The sequence below is a fragment of the Fringilla coelebs genome, assembly GCF_963513975.1.
Source record: "Fringilla coelebs genome assembly, chromosome: 4".
In the NCBI taxonomy this organism is placed as follows: Eukaryota; Metazoa; Chordata; class Aves; order Passeriformes; family Fringillidae; genus Fringilla; species Fringilla coelebs.
In genome coordinates, this window is record NC_140032.1 from 9920467 (window position 1) to 9943188 (window position 22722).

General features: G+C 38.8%; 1 protein-coding gene across 3 annotated transcripts in view; it reads left to right on the forward strand.

Annotated features, from left to right (window-relative positions):
• The window catches only part of DOK7 (docking protein 7), a 58809-nt gene extending 39531 nt beyond the window's left edge, over positions 1-19278 (forward strand). The window contains exons 8-12 of one of the 3 annotated variants that reach the window (XM_084205300.1): positions 2949-2991; positions 12875-12940; positions 13986-14057; positions 16869-17021; positions 19012-19278. In XM_084205300.1, the coding sequence (XP_084061426.1) occupies positions 2949-2991; positions 12875-12940; positions 13986-14057; positions 16869-17021; positions 19012-19148 (471 nt within the window). In that variant the 3' untranslated portion in view covers positions 19149-19278. Of the gene's footprint in view, positions 1-2948; positions 2992-12874; positions 12941-13586; positions 13704-13985; positions 14058-16868; positions 17022-19011 lie in introns of those variants that run through there. The other 2 variants (XM_084205301.1, XM_084205302.1) reach the window with 2 other exon arrangements.
• Positions 19279-22722: the final 3444 nt, after the last annotated feature.

The window sequence follows — 22722 nt, forward strand, 5'->3', positions numbered from 1 at the left end:
CAATCAAGCCTTTGTTTATGAGTGCATTTCTGGAATGTGCAGAATAAAAAGCTCACAAAGCAAATACTTGCTTCTATTACTGTCAAGTACAAAGTCCTTTTTCATTACAAGACAAATCTGAGAGCCTCTCATTTATGTTGAGCTTTTCTTCTTCAAGTTTGAGGACTCAGATTGGGGCAAAACTCCATACATTTACTTAGACTAAAGCAGGAGAGACCTAAAGAGCACAGACTATTCTGTGCTGGAAGGGGCCTTTAAAGGTCACCTAGTTTAACCTCTCTGCAGTGAGTAGGAGCACTTTCCACTAGGTCAGGTTCCTCAGAGCCCCATCCAGCCTAATCTTGAAGGTTTTCAGGGATGGGCCATCCACGACTTCTCTGGGTGACCTGTGCAAGTGTTTCAGCACCCAGTCTAAATCTATCCTCTTTTATTTTAAAACCATCACCCTTTTTCCTATCACAACAAAGTCTTCTAAAATGTCTGTCCCCATCTTTCTCATCCTGTAAGTACTAAAGGCTCCAAGGTCTCCCTGGAGCCTTCTCTTTTCCAGGCTGGACAAGCCCAATTCTCTCAGCCTTTCCTGAAAGGAGAGGTGCTCCAGCCTTTTCTGGACCTGCTCCAAGAGGTTCATCTTTCCTGTGCTGAGAACTCTAACTCTCAGTAGGTGCAGAATAATGGAGCTATAAAAAGCTGCCAAACTCAGATGAGCTGAAAGAAAAGCTTTATTTCTAAAGATACACAGAGGGAATTACATAAGCTGTGGCTGATGAGGTGTGTCTGAAATGCTGGCACGGTTATCAGGTGCCTGGCATTTCATTCCTCTTGCCAGTGATGATGATGGAGCCCTGCTCAGCATTCAAACCTAAAAAGCTTTTTCTTGGAAGTGTAGGTTGCTTCTTTTTAGGAGGCAAAATAGGAAACAAAAATATTTTTGCCCTGTGAAAATGCTTGGTTAATATTGATTGGCTCTCCATCATAGCCAATAAAGGGAAGAATTAGTTTTAAGACAATTTTTTTGTTTGTTTTGTTTTGCTTGTTTGGTTTTTTTTGTTTGTTTGTTTTAACTTGCAAGCTTCTGGCTCCTTTTTATGCCACAGAGGTGAGCTTGAAAAGCTGTTCTGATACTTTTTGTCACTATGAATCTGGCAAAACTTCTTCTATAGCCAGGAAACTGCAGTACTGTATCTTTGCTCCATGCTGTGGAGGTTATATTAGATGATCAGGAATTTTTGGGCTGGTCTTGGATCCAAAGACTGAAACTCCCATAAGCAGCACTAGAGCAGGATGAGGTATGTAATTACTGAAAAGTTGTATAGAGATGGGAAGGCCTGCTCCTCTTCCTATGGGACAGTATTTTTAACTGCTGATTTTATTTTTTTTTTTATGAGAACCGGTGTGATCAATCACATATTTAATGAAATTTAAAGTGAGTGAAAGTTTGAATAAAAGAAAATGAAACTTTTTTTAAAAAAAGGTGAGAGGAAGGCAAAGATATTCCAAATATACACAGAAAGGGGAAAAGAAAATCCCATTTTGATTGTGAAAAGGATTATGTGCCATGGTGGTTATTTGTACCCACAGAAAGAAATGCCAGGCTTAAGTTCTATTTAGCCCTTTAGGGAAATCAAGCTAATCTATGAATAATGACCCAGCATATCAAACCCCTGGGTTCTCCTAACATCAGTCATTGAACTCTACCCAAGATATTTGGAAGCAGAGCATAAGAAATGAATGTCATCTGACAGCAGCCAGATCAGTGCAGAGCTAAAATAGCCCTGGCCATGCAGCCCCTGGTGTGTGACACAGACTGGGCATATCTGCTTACTGAGGGTGCTGTGCTGCTGGGGTGGCTGGAGCCAGGCATCACTGACCCCAGCACTCAGCTGCTGGGCCACAGACAAAGATTATATGGTTATATGAGGATATTTAACTTGATTTAACTTGTATTTATGTTTATATGAAGATATTTAACCAGAGCTAAAATAGTCCTGGCCATGCAGCTCCTGGTGTGAGGTACATGGATTGTGCAAATCTGCTTAGTGAGGGTGCTGTGCTGCTGGGGTGGCTGGAGCCAGCAGCCAGGCATCACCCACCCCAGCCCTCAGCTCCTGGGCCACAGACAAAAGATTATATCTTTATATGAGGATATTTAACTTATATTTATGAGTAATACTATGAGGCATGGTAATCATGATAGTTTTTGTCTGGGTATCATGGCAGGTGTGACAAAAGCATATGATTTGAGTGAGGTCACTTACCCCTTTTCTCCTTTGATGTAATCACAGGCTGGGGTCAGATCTGCATTATGCTCTGCATTTGAAAACCAGGCACTTACATTTGTACATGATGCCATCATAATTTTAAAAGGTTCTCCTACAGGAAAAAGCATGTTTGCTGTGTTTTGCAGAATTATAAAAGGTAGCTTTTACATCTCTCCATTGTTCTTTCTGCTGAGTTGCCTTTGCTGTTGCCACTGTTAGTGAAGCCTCTGCCTTACGAGGATTGCAGCAGGAGGCCTCAGAGTTGCAGAAATAATAGAATATGATGTACTGAAAAGGGAAATGAAGACATTCTTAGAAACTGAAAAAAATCACTCAATAACAAAACACTGCTTTTATTTTTTTTCCTTATCTCAGGCTCATTTCTTTATCTAATCAAAGCTGATTCTTGTAGTTATTTGTTGTCTTTCCTATAACTTTAATGATACTTTAACTGTGTCCCATATCTGTTGTAATTTCACACATCAAACTTCTGTTGGCATTTTTGCATCTTTGTCAAGTATAATCTAATATTTTTTGAAATGCTGTCAGATGTTTTTCTCTTTCACAAATGAAATCTTGGCCACATTTCAGATTTCCTTGCTTCCTTCTACTTTTATATACCTTCTATATTTTGTTAAGTTTCTACTTGTACAGATTTTTCATTCTAAAATATTCTGTTTTCTTTAGGGAACAGCAGTATTACAGTCTGGAGTCTTACCAGCTATATCAGGTAGGAGCCATTTACTTATTTACTTTATTTAACAATGACGTTTTAGTCTCATTGTGATAAGAGAAACAAAAGATATATGGAAGCAGAACTAAATACTATATTGAGAAGTGTCCTGTTTGTGGTTGGTTTTTCTGCTGCAATCTATGACTTGCAGTTATGAAATACACTGTAATCTATAATAACATTGGTTGAAAAGGTTTGTATATTTGTTTCCCCCTTTCTTTTGTTAATCTGAAGAGGTTCAAAGTTGTTAGTCTTAAAAAAGCTGTTTAGTGCCTTTTCTACTTACATGTTCAAAGAACAACAAGAATTATTTCTTTTTAGGCTGTATTAGCACCAAAGGCAAACATGATTTGTATGTTCAGTGTGTATAGCCAGTTTCCTAAATAACACCAAATCACAGGAACGGATCTTCACGAGAAGCAACTGGGAGATGCTTGTCTCATATCAGTGAAACTATTGATTGACCAACAAAATCACTAATGAGAGGAAGATGAGTGTCTGGCCTGGAAAGATTATTTATGCAGAGGCACTGACCATCCTTTCATTGTAAACCTCTCTATCAGCAGACTGTGTTGGTCACCTGAGTTCCCTGTCTAATGCAGCCAAACTGGTCTGAATTATCCTTATTGGCACCTCTGAATTATCATTTTACTTCAAAGAAAACATTTCATAAGCATTTCGTTTTGTGTGGTTTCTCTCCTTCTTAGACCTTGGAGAGATCTGTGCAAAGAATTTGGTTAGTGTCTTAAATGTCTTTCTATTCCTTAAATAGTTTACCTTACCTTTCTATTCCTTAAATAGTTTACCTTACCAGATCCATTAAATTTCATAGGATTCCCACCTCCAATAGACATGGAACAGCTCTTTGTGCTTGGGTTTCTTTACTACTTTAAAAAACCTTGGCCAATACATAAAGCAGTGTGACTGATGGATTTTTGTGTGAACAAATCCAGTGAGATACTCAGGATCAGGAGGAGTCTCTGGAGAAGGTTAAAAGTAACTCCTTCCTTTGTCTGGCTTAGCAAGAGAAAATCCAGAAGCATTTAGCAGATCTTGTTGCTAGTTATTCCACTCAAGTCAGTGGAGTTACTCTTGATTTACAGAGGTGTAAGTAGAAGCCCAAATTGGATCATTAATTTTATCTTTCCCTCTGGTACTTAAGTTTCTAGTCCTCCACTCAAACCAAGGAAACCAGAATACTTATGATTCAAGTGTGTGTAAATACAGGGAAACTTCTGCTGCATGTGGTGGGCAGAATGTTATTTCTGTATTAATTTCAGCATCAAGTTAATTTTGGATGCAAACAACATCTGAAAAAAATCTTAATCTCAGACTATTCATGCATATGAGGGAGTTAGCTGTTTTGATAAAACCTATCATGAAGCAAATTGGAACTGCAGAAATACAGGACAGATTTTTATATCAACAGAAAAAGAAGATAGAAGACTGAAGAAGTTTGAGCAGGTGCATTTTATTGTCTGGTACATTGGAAAAATATAGTTTATGAAAATAACTCTTGCAGGAAAAATAGAAATATTTAAGACAAATGCAGCATCTAAAGCCAGTGAGTGAAATTTTGTTTACCTCTCAAATGTTCTAATATACCAGTACAATTTTATTTTTCAATGCTAAAACTATTTTTCAGAATACAAAAGGAGCTGCAGTTTTCTGTGTCTCATTGCATTTTTATTATCCTTAGATATTTCATTATATTCTTCTTCTTCTTCTTATTATTATTATTATTTTGTATTAAAGTTTTCTCTTTTATATGTGTGAAATTTTAAGTATAATTAAACTCAGCATTGCAAAGCTTTCAAAATAATTCTGTAGCATTTGAATATTTAATCGAAGGTATTAATGGAAGGTCCCAAGTTGCTGAGCAGTCATTCACACTGTTCTGTTGCACTAAAGGAACTGCATTAGAACTTGTCTGTGGTTCTCTATTATGAGAGATTATTATCCATTGTTGAGAATAAGATAGAGTCACACTAATTTGAGATAGCTACTTTTAAAACCTGTATTGTGCATATACATGGCAAGATACCTCTGCTAGCATGGATGGCAATGACCAATACCCAGATATAACATTTCCTAGTGTAGCAGTTCGCTTACTCACAAGTACGTTTATTTTTAACCATATTTTCATTTAAATACACTGTAGAATGCAAACCCATTCCTTCCTGAGCTACAGGTGCCCGCATCTTCTATGCAATATTTTTGCTCTTGAATGTCTTGATCCTGTAGCAAGACATGGAATTAAACAGTCACAAATCAATTGTTTGTGTATTTTTCAGTTTATTGGTAGGGAATGTGGGTATTCTCTTTCTCCTTTTAGTTAGATATGCTGAGCAACAGATTCAGCAACTTAAGGGTTCTAAATATGGCAACAAGTCTAAGTTGCATTATTAGATGGAAAAAAACAAGTTGGGGTGAATCATTTAATTCAGGTTTAAATAATTTGGTTGCCTTTGTTATAAATAACTTTGTAAATATTGATTAGAAAGAGAGACTGAATTAGATTACTTGAGTTTGTAGGAGGAAAATGTTCCCATTGTTATCATAGCTTGTACTACAGATAAAGGTAAGGGATTCTTTGGAGTTGTATGATGTGTGAATATGTGCTCTTAAGTATAATAGACTGAATTTATAGTTATGATGGACCTCAAAATACCATGACAGGATAGAGGTTCAAAAATATGACTCAGATTTCCTGGGACTGTTGGATTCTGGAGACACCTCAGTTTGGTACATTTTGTGTGAGCAGGTCTCATGGGACCTGTGCAGAGACTCTCATCACTGCTTAAGAAATCCTGCAGCTTGATCTGGTGGTTGCAATTTCAGAGATATTTATGTAGGGCTTTTTCTCAGGAACTGCTGATGTGCTTTGAGTTAAGGGATTGTGAATAAGACCCACATTCAGTGTTGAGAGGTGAAACAATAGACTGCACATTCATTCCTCCACAGAATGGTGAGCTGCAGAGCTTGCCATTATCTTCACTATTTTTCTGGTACTATAAACCAAAGCACTGTGGGAAAAATAGGACTGAAACTGTCTAGTGAGAGTCTGTGCCCTGAGGTTTGGATGTTCTTCTGCGTACTTCTTACAGATGTTTGTTTAGTTCTGCAGTGAGAATCTTTAATCCACCTTGAATCATCCAAAATTTTCTGCAATTCTTACATTTACAATGTATTTCCTAGCAGTTGTGCTGTTTCTCATTGAAATTTAGGTCTCTTTTAATGTTGTTCTCCTCTATATTCCATTGCAACACCTTAGATAAGGAACCTCCAGCTCTTACTCATAGGGGTGAATGATTTCCTTCAAAATATTTGTGTTTTCTCAGTTGAGTAGAAGTCTGTCACAGCAATCTTCTTTTATGAATGATGTTTAAACCATGAGGCTGTTTAGTGTGGAGGGGAAATGTCACTATTTTTGTCCTTAGGGAGATGCCACTATTTCTGTCCTTAGCTGCCAACCCCTTCCAAACGAGCTGAGCAGACTGAATCCCAAGACTCCTATTTAGAGAAGGGAGGCTGGGAGCTGGAATAGCTTGCAGAAGTGCTTAGGGACACTGCAGTCCCTGGAGAAGGCATTTCATGCCAGCTCTATGCACCATATTTCTGAGACTTTCATCCTTTCCCAATTCCCACAGGGGAGCTGCTTGCCTGGGCATTCCCATGGGCCTGGCCCAGCCCTGAGTATTTCAACACCCAAATGAAACTTCCCTAGAGGGGAGGTCTGATCTCCCTGCAGCCCTGGGCCAGGGGCTCTGGCTTTGCAAAAGCCACTGGTTGAATGGGCAAGTAACAAATAAGCTCCCAGGGAAGCAGTGCACTTTCAGTTTTGATTTTTGACTTGTAAATTATCTCTCTTCATTTCCATTTCCCCCCTTATTCCATAGGAGCAGATTCACTGTCCTTGCAGCAGACACTCTTGCTCTCTAACAGCCTCTTTGCTTGCAATACCAAACCTACACTATGCTTGATGGGAAATGTTCTGAGGGGATGAATTAAGGAATAAACATAAAACAATGCTGTGGATTAGAATTCAGCTAAAATATCACCTGAATGCTGACTGTGAACACTGTATCTCTATTAATTGTTTCTTAGGTAGGTAGGGACTCAAGGCAGGCAGACAAGAAGAAAGAATGAAATTAAGTATATAACAGGTGCTGAAAACGAAGTCAGCTGTCTGACAGCTTAGCTTTTCTGATGGAAAATGAGGTGCTTTTTTGTGCATTTTAAAATATTTTTATTGCACATCTATGCAGTATGATACTTTTATTCCAAGCTTAGGAGTCAGCTTTTAAAGAATTAATTCAGAGCAATGAGAAAGAAGAATCTGGGCCATACTGTGATGGTTATTATTGCTGAGGTTGAAAACAATTTTCAATTCTCACTGTTTTTAAGGATTTGTGCTGTCATCTCCTGAGAGGTAGGAAGAACAAGTACACTCTGATATTTTTATTTAGCCAGGGAAGGACTATGTGTTGAACAGTGTCCACCATGGATATGTCATGTCATACCTTATAGGGCTAAACACTGTAATAGACAAGCATCATTCTAATAATTAATGAAACCCTGCCATAATGTGGCATGCTCTTTCTTGGTCATGCTTTATTCTACAAGTCCACTCAAAATAATTCTGCAGAGGAAGAAATGCAGGAGCTCAGAAAAAGTAAGCTTATTAAAATACATATTGCATTTACAAACTAAATGTTTGCCTTGGTGACTGAATTAAGAGAATTTCCAGGGGGGAAAGAAAACTGTGGGGAAACTATGTCAGAGAATGATCCCAATGCTGCTGTTTCATCCTCTGGGCTGAGCAGATCCAGCAGATCCTGTTCTCTGTACTGGGGCTGACAGAAGGTGGTGAGTCCATGCCACAGTAACCCTCTGGTCCTGTCCTTTATTTATCTGTGATTTGCCTCCCCACACCTTCTCTGACACTGAAATCTGGGGAAATTATATATCCCAGCCTTATAGAACACAAAGGTGAGGACCTTGTTTGCACATATAGTGATTATTTCAAATTTAAAAAAAAAAGTTTGGTTTTGTGTCTGACCTTCATCCCTGGCCAGTGTAGATCCTGAGCTTCACATGTATCATCAAGATTTTGAACTAAATATATGTAAAGCATCTTTGAAGGTGTATTTTTAAAAAAAACCTCCAGAAACTGAATTTCCAGGCACAGGAAAATGGTAACAATTCTAGCTTAATACTTTTGCATTTTTAAGGGTAGGTGGCTGGGCTGGAATGGCCCACAGCACGGGAAGATGAATAATTGCCAGAGGTAGTTAGATCCTCTGTTATTTTTTGCACAGACTAAACAGACATCTTTGAGGAGCAATATTTGAACAGAATACTTGAATGCATTTCTAATTTTGAGAGATTCTACCAGTTTTATGTTTTCAGAGAGAGACATTTCTGAATATGAAGAAATCTATAGAGCAAGTAAGCATTTTTAAGTATCCCCTTCAGCTTTTATGTCTTGCAGGTAATGCCATTTGTATAGCAGAAAATATATGAAATTACTTTGAAAATCGAAGAGAACGAACGGGGAGGTTTTGTAGGGCAAATATACAGGAGCAGGAAGTCTCCTGTTACATTGACATGAAACAACCTCCTGGTGCTCCTGCAAGGCTCCTCCTGCCAATCAGTTGCTTTAGCCTTTGGATGCTCTTTTAAGCAAGGTATCTGTTTTCAGAGGAGGGGATGGAAATGTTGCTTGGGTGAGTGGGTCAAAGTTCTTCATAATAAAGCCAGTTTTAATTCAACAAGAAGCAGGGTTTTATCACAGAATGTGGTGTTTTCTTCTGTTCTGACTCCTTGTCAGGAAATTTAATAGCCCAGACCTGAAGAGTTGGTGTCCTGCCCCTCGAAGAGGCTGGCAGTGAGAAGTGATCACTTGGTAAAGGCAGTGCAGGACTGTGTGTGTCTCCTCACTGGTCATGCAATGATAGGTCAGAAGATTTGAAAATGTAAACTGTCTGGGCTCAGTTTATGGTTTATATTCCATCTTCCCTCGTTATTTTTTTTTCATGACTCTTTCTTGTAGCACACGTGCTGTAAACTGTCCTTATTTTTGAAGAATGGGCATGAAGTAATAACTACAAAGCTTGAAAAATATTTCAAATAGTTGTCTTCGCTGAAGTACGTTAAACTTTTGAGTCTAATCAAATGTTGGAATTCAAAATATCCTGCAAATCATTTTAATTTTGTCACATTTTGAATACCTTCTTCCTCTTACAGTTTGAGGAAAGTAGAACAGAAGTAACTCTCTTGATGAGATACTCGGTTCTGAGAAAGACTTGAGCGAGTCAGCCACACAGACCTAGATGGCAGGGGAAACTTAAAAAAATATTCTTAATCTCTTGTAAAATGAGAATAATGGAAGGAAGCGTCTGTCTCCTGCTGAACACTTTTTTTGCTCAGAAATTTATCCTGCTAACTTGCTTTTTCCATTCCTGCAAGTGTTAGCCTAGAATTCATGAATAAGAAACAAACCAGTTTATTCAGTAGCTGAAAAGAAGAAGGAAGAAAATATCTAGGTTGATCTCTGTTGACATGTGTTTATATGATGAAGTTCAAAGCTTCAAAACAAATTCCCTGAGAGATTTGGCTATGTAAATATTTGTTAGTTGCCAGATTTGAAAATGAGGAAAATACAACAGGTCAAATCCTGAAACATTAACATGGTTCTTTCAAATAAGCTCTGAATGGGAAAATTTAAACTTGACCATAAATGGATTGGAATATCTTACTGTTTTGAATCTCCTTTCCTGTCCTGGGTGTTCTTCACAGATCCTAAAAATGTTGCTTAAGAATCCACAGTGCCTCTGGAATAGTTTCTGCTTAGTAGCATTAAGTTTTTGAGGGAATAAAAACCCAACCCCACACTAGTTTTGTGATGATGCTGAAATTAGCAGAAGGATCTAATCTTTCTTCAAAGTAAGGGGAGGCTTTTGGCTTCATAAAACATATTCTGATGTTTTCAATGCAGAGAGAGGATGCACTGATATGAGAAAAAGGAAGATGAGTTAAAGTGGGAATATAAGTAAATCAACTAGCCTAGGGCTGTCCTATTTTTGCATTTATTTTTATCAGCAGTCTTGGTGAAAACAAAATTCCAAATAACATTTTTAGTTGTGAAGTTCTCACCAGAGTTCTATAATATGTAAAGGTTTTACAATCTGACCTCATTTTTAAAATACAAAAATCAGATTTTCAGTATTGCCTACTTTAAAATTGAATTTTGTAGCCTTGGATTACCCTATATATGCTTTCATGTACATAAAGACAACAAACTAAAGGCTTTAATTCAGTTATGCCCTTTTGAAATAAATTTTACTGTTGTTTTAATCCATTGTCCTCAGTAAGTGAAATAATTAGTGGCTTTTTAGATTTATTTTATAAAACTAGGATTAATTTTACAAGCTTAGATTTAGAATTAAAATTGTACGTATACTTTATACAGGAGGAAAAAAAAAAGAAATTGCCATTTTCTTTAGATTCCCAGGGCGTGCAGCTTTGTTAGATATTTCAGAATATTTATCTTACAGAATTTCTTCATGTTGCATAAGAGCTGTGGTAATTTTTGGACGCTATTCTAAAAACAATTTACAGAGCAGCGTTTCACCTGCTCACAGACTATTCATCAGCTCAGAGAAGTGTTAATTTTAAATGTGAGCCCCAGCAGGCTGCAGCACATGGCAGCAGGGGCAGGGTTACTCATCCCCACCGCCTCCCACCCGCTCCCTGCTCAGCTCCATCTCCTGCACAAGCAGTTCCCTCGCCTTGTTCGTGCCAGGAGGTAAAAGGCGCTCAGCCCTGCTGAGGTGGCCACGGTGACACGGCAGAGGTTCAGCGTGGATGGGTGTTGGGAAGGATGAAAGTTTGACAAGAAGGTCTCACAGATAGGTATGCTTAGCAGAAAGATTTTTAAATGTGGAGTCTGTTGAAGGAATAGAGTTGGAAGCAAGTTTTGATATAGAAGAAAAGGATTGCTGAGCCAGTCTGACTGGGTAACCAAGGAGGCAAAGGGTGTGTTAGTTAGAAGGGGTTTTTACGACTTAGAACAAAGGATAAACCCACGTCAAACAAGATGTTTTTACCAAGCAGAAGGATAGCATAGGCAAACAAGCCTGCTGTGGTGGCAAGTAGAAAAAAGGTCTCAGAATTTTACACTGCCATGAAAGCTGAAAAACAACTTCTAGCTTAAACTGTAATGTACAAACTTTTAGTGATTGGAGAACATTAACATGAATATGGTAATGATAGTAGTTATGATAGGCCATAGATAATTGTTAAGGTATAGTTTGGTTCTACTGTATTAAGATACTCAGCAAAGAAAAGTATATAATGCATTGTAACCAAAACCAAAGGGTCTCCAGGCCTGCCTGCAGCTGGAGCTGACAGCTGTAGGCACAGGCTCTGCCACCCACGACCCTGGACTGCTGTAACCTCATGGATGGAATAAACTGCATTTTGGAGAGCCCATGGAGTCCCACATCCCTCATTTCAGCTCCTACAGATGGGGGAGGCAGCCCCGCAGCCAGCAGTGGGGATGATGCTGCTGAGCTTGTTGTGTAAAGGAGCAGCTTGTGTGCAGCCAAACCACCCTGCAGGGGGCCGCCCTGCAGCTTTCTGAGTTGATGGCTTTTGTTTCCTCAGATTTGTTCCCTCAGATTTCCCCAGCGCAGCTCCCTGCTGGCCAGGCTGGGGCTGGGGAAGGGAGGCTGGCTCTGCCATCTGGGGTGTCCATGGCTGGAACACCGGGAGGGCGTTTCACGAGAACCTGGATTCAATCCCCATGGACCGGATCCCTTGTGTTCCCTCGCCTCTGGCCTGCTGTATCCATGTCTAAACATGGCTGGTGGCGGCTGAAGCGGGGCAGTTTTCTCATTCCCTCTTGCAGCAGGCACAGGGCCTGCAAGGCCTCCCCGGCATTCAGCAGCCTAAGACAGGAATGCCGAGCCATGATGGCCGGACCTAAGAATTCCCTCTCCCGCCTCCAGACCCCTGCTTATCTCTCTGTTAGACTATGGGTCACTTCCCTTTTGATCCTTATGTTGGACAATTCCTAAAACTTCTGTACCCAATATAAAGAGCTACTTTTGCCCAGCTCGGCAGAAGACGCTGTCCCTGAGAACCTTCACAGAAGAGCAGTAAAGACCCTCCTGTGGAGGCTCACACAGCCTGTCTGCCCAAGGCACTCGGCAGGCTCCAGAGCTGAAATCACAAGATGAGCTGATAACCACGAAGAGCTGATAACCACGAAGAGCTGATAACCACGAAGAGCTGATGACCCCAAAGAGCTGATCTCACTGAGAGCTGATCTCACTGAGGTAGCCTGGCTGGGAGCTCCCGGGAGGCCGGGCAGGCTGTGCTGGACGAGGCCGCGCCGTCCGGAGCAGCAGCAGCCGTCAGCTGGGGATACCCCGACACCCAGCCAGAGGTCACGTTGCACTTGGACGGGTTTGGGATCTGCTCTGACCAGATTTAATGAGCACTTTAAGCTTTGTTGTTGCTCAAGCTACATTATGGATTGCAAAGGCATCTCCCAACTCAGTTCTCATTGCCATTTTACTTAGCTCAAGACAGCTTTCCCTGTGAGGAAGGTAGTACCACAAACAGGGAGGGACAGCATCCTCAGGTTTTATAGAAGGCATCCTTTCTTTCTAAAGAAAGAAAGCAACAAAATTAGATTTTAATGCCACAAACTCAGGATAAAGAATTAAGCAAAAATGTTTTAAAATTGGCAAAACGAAGAACAATGACTTGCAATTCTTTGTATTTTATTTTTTTCTTAGATGTTTCAGAAACATTTACTAAAATGAAACAGGTATTTAGATTTAATGTTAATCTCTATCTTTGAAAACAGGTGGTGCTTCTGTCATGGCAGCTTCTGGGTCTTTGAAAGTGCATAGAGGGCACAGTCTCCAAGCTGGTAAGTAAAAGTAACTCTGAGGTGTGTGTGCATGTAAATTGAAACTAATTTAAACTTAGATTATTTTAAACTCCAGAAAATATTAACGGTAATGCATGATTTGATTTCCTATTGTAAGGCTTACGTATTTCTTTGGGTTTTTTGCTTTGAGGAGTTTTTGTCAGAAAGGCATTGACAGATGGGATAAGTTTAGAAGAGGCAGTGACAGATGAGATAACTGACAGAGTATAAGCAGTAATCTTATTCACAGCAGTGAAATGCTGCCATCACTTTAACAAAGGCACCCACCAAAAAAATTCACCTTAGGTCATGAGAAGTCCTGTACCCTAACAATGATACGCAGGCAAAAACCACCCACCACAATTTAATCTACTTCTTTATGATAATGGAGAATAAAAACACTGCCAGATAGATTATGTGTTTTTGTCATTCAAGATTAATTGCAATATGTTCATTCTATGGACACAGCATTTTTGCTTGCCTGGTTTTAACTGGGGTGGAGTCTGAGATTGTGAAGAAACATGGGCATCTCTTTTCAGCTTCATGCTCAGGAAAGACTCATGATGTTGTAAAGATGGTGATTTGCACTTGGAAAGCAAAGTTGTCTTGGTAAGGGCTAGCTTAAGCATTCTTGATGGTTTTTCAGAAATCAAGAAGTTATCCATCATGCTGGAGGTGGAATTTTAACAAGAGTCTTCCAGATGCTCCCAAGATCACCCACGCTTTGCTCCCTGATTCATGCATGCAAGACAGCTCTGCCCCCACACTGCTGTACAGCAAAATGCACTGCTGGTGACTTCAGTGGCCCTCAGTGTCAATAGTTGTGAAAGTGTCCTGAATTTTATTTCCTTGGTGTTACACTCATAGGGAAATGCTGACATCACCGTCACAGAACAGTCAGCACCAGCCACTGTTTTTGCTTTCTGAGGTTATTCTGTGAGATTTAGTTTAAAAGGTTGCAAGTCAAAACCAGAAAACCATAAGCTTTGATTATATTGCACAAATTCCTAAATCCAAAGCCATTTAAAGTGTTCCTGTATTCTAGGTCCTAAAGGTGGGTATGAGATGCTAACACTTCCTTCAGAACCTGGAACTTCAAGTAGTTCTGAGGAACTTGGTGAGTACAGATTTTTGTGTCAGAGGTCACTAACACCTCATGTTTCTTTTTTATGTTCCATTTTAAAATTTTTTTATTGTTGAGATCTCTTCTAAGTGTAGTTTTTAAAGTGTTGCCCTCTGAACATGTCAGTTTCACATGCATGCTCACACACTTATCTTTGGGATGTAGTTATAGTGCTGATTTTCTTCTGTGTAATTTATTGTTCACTTCTGAGAATGGTGCAATACTGGGGAGAAAATATGAATAATTAACACTTGCTGAAAGAAAGACAGTAACAAATGCTTCAAATATAACTTTTTCCTTCCCTCCTCAGTTATAGTCTTTTGCCTGCTTTTCCCCTCAATTGAGGGCCACTAAATTTTCACTTTTACTCTTCTCATGTGACTTGCTTGACTATCTGATTCCTACAGTTTCCCCCTTTCTCTTCAAGCAATGATAATATTCCACCAATTCTTTCAGAACGTTTAATCATGCATTGTGGTCTGTTCTTCTCTCAAATCCTCCTTTCACAATGTTCTCAAGTACTGGCCCTCTGACCCCTCTTGGAAACATCTCCTGTCTCTGTCCCCCCAGAAGGGATTGCTGCAAGCACAGTCCATGGCTCACTCTGTGCACCATGCTTTCATTAGTTGGAACATTTGACTGTGCTTTTTAAATAAATTCTTCTCTTCAAACAAATAAAAGCCACTTTTTAGTGCCTAATAAGTTGGTTTTTTTTTTTTTGTTTGGTTGGGTTTTTTAAGGAAAAAGGAAAACCAAGTATTCCTGTGTTCACAAAGAAAGCACAGTTTCTATTGAGACAGCATTGACTGAACTACAGAAGGCTTTTCCTTTCCTTCCATTCCAGTTTGCCCAACTGTTTGGTTTTTTTGTTTGTTTTTGTTTGGGTTTTTTGTGTATCATTTTTTTATTTTGTTTTGTTTTTTTTCTTCTTCTTCCTCCTTTGAGAAGAATATTCGACTATTGCTATGTTTTGGGTTTTTTTTTTCTGTGTGTTTCTTTTGTTTTTCTTTTACAAAGCCCTACCAATTCTCCATGTGTAGTTTTTTAGCTCTCAGGAAAATCCCTTGGTTTGTTTGCATCAGGTATGATGTTCAGCTTCCTTAAATCTGTTAACTGTTTAGTTCTATAGGGGATCTTGCTAGTTTTTATGCTAGCTAATTTTGAGGATACTTCACTTAACACTTCTGTTACATCACTTTCACAGCATACAGAAAAACTTCAAAAATGATCTTTTCCTTCAGGACTGTTCGTGACTCTGTACTCAAAAGTGTCACTTGCTTGACACTTTTAACTTTTTGTGATGCAGGTTTTCAATGCTATGATTTTTCTATGTCCCTTCTTGCTCAATCAGGCCAAATTCCTTTGCAATACTTTGGACACAATAATTGAAAATAATTTCTGAGAATGATATTTGATGAAAATACAAAAACTCCTACTGCATTTGGTTCTGCACTGATTTTGTCATTTTGTTCTTAACATCTTGCTTTGCAACAAGAACTTGAAGTCTGACTGACAGAGAAATATTTGTATACTTTTTGAATTTTCCTATGTTTTTTAATGAAAATCTGTGAGTAAATTGGCCAAATTTCCAGTCTTTCCAGTATTTGGACTGTACAGTAGACTCTGATTTAAACAGCTTAAGCCTGGGGAGATTCCATTATACTGGACATACCCATACTGTTGCCTAACATTGTATAAGCTATTTCTGCTACTCATAACACTTCCAAAAAGATGAAAATCTTCCCTCCATGATTATCCACTGCTGCTGTTTTCTGGATATAAGAAGTCATTTTTCCCTATGCTCTAAAATGCCTTGATATCCTCCTGTCTCTCTGTTCACATCTCAATGGGGTCTAAATGGGCAAAAAGGAAAAGCAGCAGTTTAGACAAAAAAAGATTTGATATGAGTTCTTAGTGGGGACAAGGAAGGGCTTAAGAGGAGAACTTAATGAAAAAGGAGAACCTCAAAGTGATACTGTTTTCCCTCTGTACTCCTCTGTCTCAAACTGACTTAAGAGTAGAAAGTCTTTAAGGCTAAGAACTCCAACTTGACTGAACTGGCAGACGATTAAAATAATTGAAAGCAGGGCTAGATGAGGTATTGGTAATTAAACTAGTAGACAAAAAAATGTTTTAAAGTCAAAATTGTTTCATAGGAACTGTTTCCTAGTCAGTCTGTGTCTTTTTTAGAAAGTTCTAGGAAACTCTGGGATTTCCTCTAAAGTTCTTGTGATTTTTACTATTTAGAAGGGTTTTCCCACTATTTTTTCCTGCAGTGAAAGTCCTTTAATACTTTGTTGTCCTCACTTGGCATCATTCCTGTCTTTTTCAGTTCTCACAGGGAAGCTGTCAAGGCTGTCTCCTCAAGATTGCCCTCCCTTTGCTTGAAACAGTTCTTCAGTCCCTGTTTTTGGGACAGGCTTTAAGAACCTCTACTGATTTTGCTTTCTGTCTTGCAGATGATATAGTAGTTCACATCTTCCTAGAACAAATGACTTCATATAAAGCTCTAGTAACCTAAGGTAGTGCTGCTGTTAGAAATATCTGCAGAGTGTTTGCCTTCTGCCACAACACAGCAAGACCCTGTGGTCTGTCTGTAGTCTGTGGCCTTCTGCACAGATCCTGACTAGATCAGTGCCTCAGGATATTTAAAGCAGAAGCTGCAGTTTTCTCATGCCCCATCTACCACTGAGGATGTCCTGTTTGGCAAGCAGAGTTATTGCTGCCCAATGTTTGTTTTCTGTGTGTCTGTATGAACATTGGTCATTGCAAACAGGGCCTGTTGTGACTTGTTATTTATTTCAGAAGGGGCTGTAGGATATTCAGCTGATGTCCCTACACCAGATCGACCCCACAGTGAGACAGCCACCTATGTTAATATTCCTGTCAGCCCTACTTCCAAAAAACAGCTTCACTACATGGAACTGGAGCTTCAAGAGTCTAGCACAAGCATAAGAGGTGAGGAAGTCTTGGTATTTTAAACAGCAAAGAATATGCAGAATGTATGGGGTATGTGGAACCCTGATTTCATACAGGGAGCAGATGGGGGAGCTGGGGGTGTTCAGCCTACAGAAAAGGAGGCTCAGGGGGGACCTTAATCCTCCTACAACTACCTGAAAGGAGGCTGTAGTCAAGTGGGGGTTGGCCTCTTGTCCCAGGAAACAGTGACAGGACAGGACACAGCCTCAAGCTGCCCAAAGGGAGATTCAGGTTGGACATCAGGAAGAATTTTTTTCACTGACAGGATCAAGCATTGGAACAGGCTTCCCAGGAAAGTGATGGAGTCATCATTCCTGGAACTGTTCAAGAAACAACTTGATGTGTCACTCAGTGCTGTGGCTTAGTTGACAGTGGTGCTCTGTTAAAGCTTGGACTCAATGATTTGGAAGTCTTTTCCAACCTTAATGATTCCATGATCTACCCACAGGCTTCTGCTAACAGAGGAGTTGAACCCTGTTATGTTTCTGAGGCAGTTTTTTTAATTGGCATCTCTTCTTGGAAAAGATTTTTGAGTAATGAAGTTCTATAAGATGTTGCATCCCTCTGACAGGTGATTGTATATGCACTCCTTCTAAAGTGAACATTTCAAACTCTGGAGTTTGAAAGACAGTAATTTGCTTGTGTTCTCAAGATTTTCATTGCATATTAGGACTATGCTTATCTCATTTTTCTTTCTTAGCTGTGGGTGTACAGGGCTTGCTCCTGAAGACACTGGCTCTGGAGCCATGCACCAAATGATTCAGAACAGAACACAATGTTCTTCTATCTGCTCTCCATGTGGGCATGGGAAAGTGCTACAGAGAGAATGCAAATGATTTCATTTTTTATGAAATTTTTGTTTAGTTTTTTTTTAATTATTTTGTTTGGATTGGATATTTTACTTCTAATGCTTAACTTGGGCAATTAGCACATACACATGCAATAGATCTACCATGTGTTGTCATTTAGAGATGCAGTCCTTGCTACAGCAAGCCTTTCATCAGAATCTGGCATTTAATTCCTTGCATTTGATATTGATAGGTTTTCCATCTATACTTCTCAGCTATGAAGACTTTAATTTGTATACTTCTAATTTCAGCAATTTTACTAACTTTGAAATGCTAGCACTTTTCTCATGCTTTTTGCTATTTTTAATGTTTTTATGTTTTTCATTATGTAATTCTAAGCTTCTCCCAGACCTTCATGTAGTTCTCTCTACAACCATTGTGTTGAAATGTAAAAGCAAGATTTTCACTTAATTTTCAAGACAATGAACAAAAGCATTAAAAATGAAGTGTTAAATTCTATAAATTTTCCTAAATGTCAACTACCCTCCCAATCTCAAACTCTGTAACTTTAAAAGTGCCTGTAATAATCATAAATATTATATTTCATACTAAAGTTTTCCCAGCCTCTAGCCTTATAGAAGTATTTTACTGCTTAACTCTTAATACTTAATACTTAAGTATTTTACGTAACTTGTCTCCACTATTGCCAAGCAAAATGAGCTGAAGTGTCATTCTGTGTGAGGCTGAAGCTGGTTGCTCTGGTAAACATCCAGAGGCTGCCTAATCCAGACAAAGAACACATGCCAGCTGCCACAAGAGAGTTCTGTTCGAATAGCAAGTGTTGATTTCCTGTAGCTTGGGGAGGAAGCCTCCCAAAAGTGGGAGAGTCAAGTTCAATTTTGTCACTGACTGGGAGTAATAGGGGTGGAGATGGGGCAGAAATGCAAGTGGTTCATTTGCTTATTTGAGAAAAACCAGACCACTAGAATATGTAGATAACAAAGCTTTCAAGGTGTTTTTTTTTTTAGTGGTGGTTATCACCTCACTCCCTTTACGCAGCTTTCTCTGAGACTGGACAAAGATATGCCAGCAAATCTGTGGAGGAAGTGTCACAACAGCTTTTTTTACTCAGGGATGTGTGAGGGGTGTAGCCTTTTACAGGGTTCCATGTGGTGTTTCAGGGAGTGGAGCATCCCGGTATGCCCAGATCGACATTGCAGCCACCGAGACGGCGCACAAGGTGGGGACGCAGCACGCGCAGTGCCGCCAGGAGCGCCTGCAGGAGCTGGAGCAGAAGAAGAAAGGAGCTCAGCAGTGACCTGGCCAGGAAAGAACTTGGTGCTCACCACAAATCCATACTAATTCATCTTCCAAAAGATTCACATTTGTTGCCAAAAAGCACTCACACAAATCGCTGCCTTTGCTCCTTGCAGTTATACCAGATTCATTCCGATATCTTGATTCCTGATTGGAAAGCTGGTAGCACGAGGGGTGTGTTTGGTCTTTCCTTTTATTTTAATTTGGTTGTAAAGTCCAGATTTTTTTGTCATATGCAATGACAGATGTAAGTTACCTTTTTTCTATAATTCTAAAATCATGGAGAACCTGGAACCAATTTCAGTGTTTATTAAAAGGTGGCATTTTCTTTGAAAATAAAGAACTTGAATATGTGTAGATAAGGGAATGTGAGTGTGTGTGGTAAGTGTACACATATGTTTGCATATGTCTGTATGTAAGCACACATTACTGATAAAATATATGTATATATCTGAGTGTATAAAATATGTAAAACCTCTATTAATATATATTAATGGATTCTTACAAAAGCAAGAAAATTCAGTGCCTGCTCTTTTTGCAGGTACAGTTTTGTTCAATTCACGTGCATATTTATGGACATGCTCAACTATACCTACGGATAATTCAGTTTTATACCTCATCAAGTCCTGCAGCTTTGGCTAAAGTTGCTCAGATGTAAAAGCTGGAGTGTCAGGGATGCACATGTGTCTGCAAACAGACAAGAGCACACAAACAAATTATTTAATTATGTCTATGAACCACAGTAATGTGAAGGGGCATTTGAGTGTTTCTGTTCTTAAAAAGCCTAGGTCAAACCATGAGTTTAATTTAGTAGTTGCTGAGTACTTGTAATTCTTAGCAATTTTCCTGGAGCTGAACGTATCACTTTGAAAATCAGGTCTCTGTTTTCTCCCACAGCATATTTTAAAACCAAGGTATTCAAAAGAAAGATTCGCTTTCAAAAGAAAGATTCACTTTTCAAAATTGAGTCTTTAATGTCACAAAAACTATTCCTAATGTAAAACCAGCATCTACCTTAAATCTAAAACTTTATTAAATAATTCTCTGCTGTCCCTAAGTAGCATAAAACCAGCTCTGTGTAAGGGGATGATATCTCCAGAGATGCTACAGCCTTGAGGCACAACAGGATGTTATCTTGTAAAATAGGTTTACCCATGAATTTGCCATATCTTGCTTTTGTACAGTGAGATTTTATTATTCAAAACCTAATTTCCCATGTTGTCTATGTAAATATTTTTATTTGTCCTCATTTAAAATGTTATTTAAATAAAATGTTATATAAAATGTATAGCAGTGATATTAGACGAACAAAGAAATGTACTTAAGAAGGAAAGAAATTTTTTTCTGATAAAATATCAGCTTTGGCTTCCAGAAGTTGCCAGGAGTGACATATTGGGTATTATGATTTTTCATTTGTGTCCTCTAAAGATCCAATGTTACAGCCAAATTCCGTTTTCTAGATATGATTATAATTGATATTGGTGGATGGAAGTTTTGTGCCAGTGAGGGTTTTACTAAGTGACTTAAAATGAGAGGTGGGGTTTTGTTTCTGAGGCAGAATTTAACCTACAAATTTATTTGAATGTAGCCTCAATAGTAATGTAAAATACCAGAAATCTCTCAAATAAAAAATCCCACTGTTTGAGAGTTGACAATTGCCATTCTTATCAGCCCTGTGTTCAGTTGTATTTTTTCTATTGATCCACCTAGCATATTTCTGAAGGGAAAAGAGATCATTCTTATGAGATTCTAAGTTTAAAGATTTTTCTTTGACATGTGTACTCTGGTGATCTGCTTTTTAAATTTCAGTACAACTGGAATAGCCTGGGCTTCTTGGGGCCAGGTTTATCTGACTTCAGTCAAGGATCCTCCAAGGACTTGCAAGGTTAAATCTCTTCATATTTAGGATGAGCACACCTTAAATGTAGTGTTTTCCATGACAATATATAATGAAACTACAATATTTTTATTGCAAAAATCAGTTTACCAGGAAAATATATTACCCAAGGTCTCTACAAAGACCTTCTGAATGTTGCTTGCATTAAATCTGGGACTTGTAGCATGGGTAAGGATTTGACACAATAGTAAAGGTCATGAGATTGCTGCTGGCCTCATAAAGGAATCACAGTTTTAAAAAATGTATTTTTTCAGGTTGAGCAAAGCTGTGAATCTGTGCCTGCACATGGTTTTCTGTGCACATGTGTTTGTCTATGTCATAGTAATTTCTGTTTCTTTTACATTATTTTTACTTCACTAGAATAGGACAAATGGATGACTTTAACTTAGTTTTTAAATTCACTTTATATTGTCATGCACTAAATTATATTAGAAGCTGAAGCAGGAGGCCAAGCCACACTGTTGCATCTGTTAAAAAGTGGTTGGTTTTTGTTTCAGTAGTACCTGCAGGTTGTACATCCCTGTCAAGTTACAGGCTTGACATTTCTGTTGAAGGAACTAGAGCTTTCTCATTGGAACAACAGGAGCTCACAGAAATGGAAACCTTTTTCCTAAATAAATAAAATCATGTGCCTTCAACTTCCAATAGTGAACCAGCAATGGAAATCAAACCATAGTCCTATTAGCAGGCTTGTGCTTGTTCACACACTTGCATAAAAACATGTGCATGAGTGATCTAAAATACAGTTTGTGATTTCTATGGGATGAGTTCAGATACAGAGCTCTTTGCAAAAAAAAAAAAAAAAAAAAAGAACAAAACAAAAAAACAACTCTCCCACACTTTTGGAAATAAAGGCAACTTGTAACTTCTGATGATAAAAAGAAGGATTTGCTCATTTTTAATTTAGCATTCTATCAGAGTCAGATCTCCTCCTGTTTCTACCAGGAGTACAAAGTATTAATTACCAGAAGAACAAGACAATGTGATGTGGCTGGTACTGCTGAAAGGTGTTCTTGAAGGACTTTAATGTAGCAGAAGTGCTCTTGGTAATAAGAAAAAGCTCTCATCAAGTGCGGTGTTTGGGCATAAGCATTGGTGTGCTGTGTACCTCTTTCTGCCTGATGGACCTAGTGCCAAAGGTGACTGCTGCTTCGGTGGGGCTAATGGCTAATGGCATGGTTCATAAGCTGCTGTGGAACAGTTTTACATGCAAATATTTGGGTGATGGAATTTTCTCCAAGGTAACGGGCTGCAGGATGGAGGGCTGGAGTTTGGAGGGATTTAATTCCCAACAATGCAAATGATTGTCTGTGTTTTGACAGTACTCTGGCACCTAGTTGCGGAAAATGCTAGTAGGTGTCTTTAGGCATGTAAATGTTTATGAAAATCTGCCCTGAGAGTTGTTTTCAACAAACAGCTTGGAAAAAATTCTCATTTTTCCTCTCTGCTGTAAACCAAACAGTTTTAATTAGTGTAGCTTGGAAAACTATATTTGAATTTGAATTATGAGTGATTGCATTTTTTGTGAGATGCTGAAACATGCAGCCCTTGGTAAGTTTCTCTTCTAGTTTATCTGGAATGGGGCACATACTTGGTACAATAACCACAGGAAGAAGACGCAGTATTTTATGAGTTAGTGTTAAAATTATGGGGATTTTTTTAAGATGACAATGCTGTT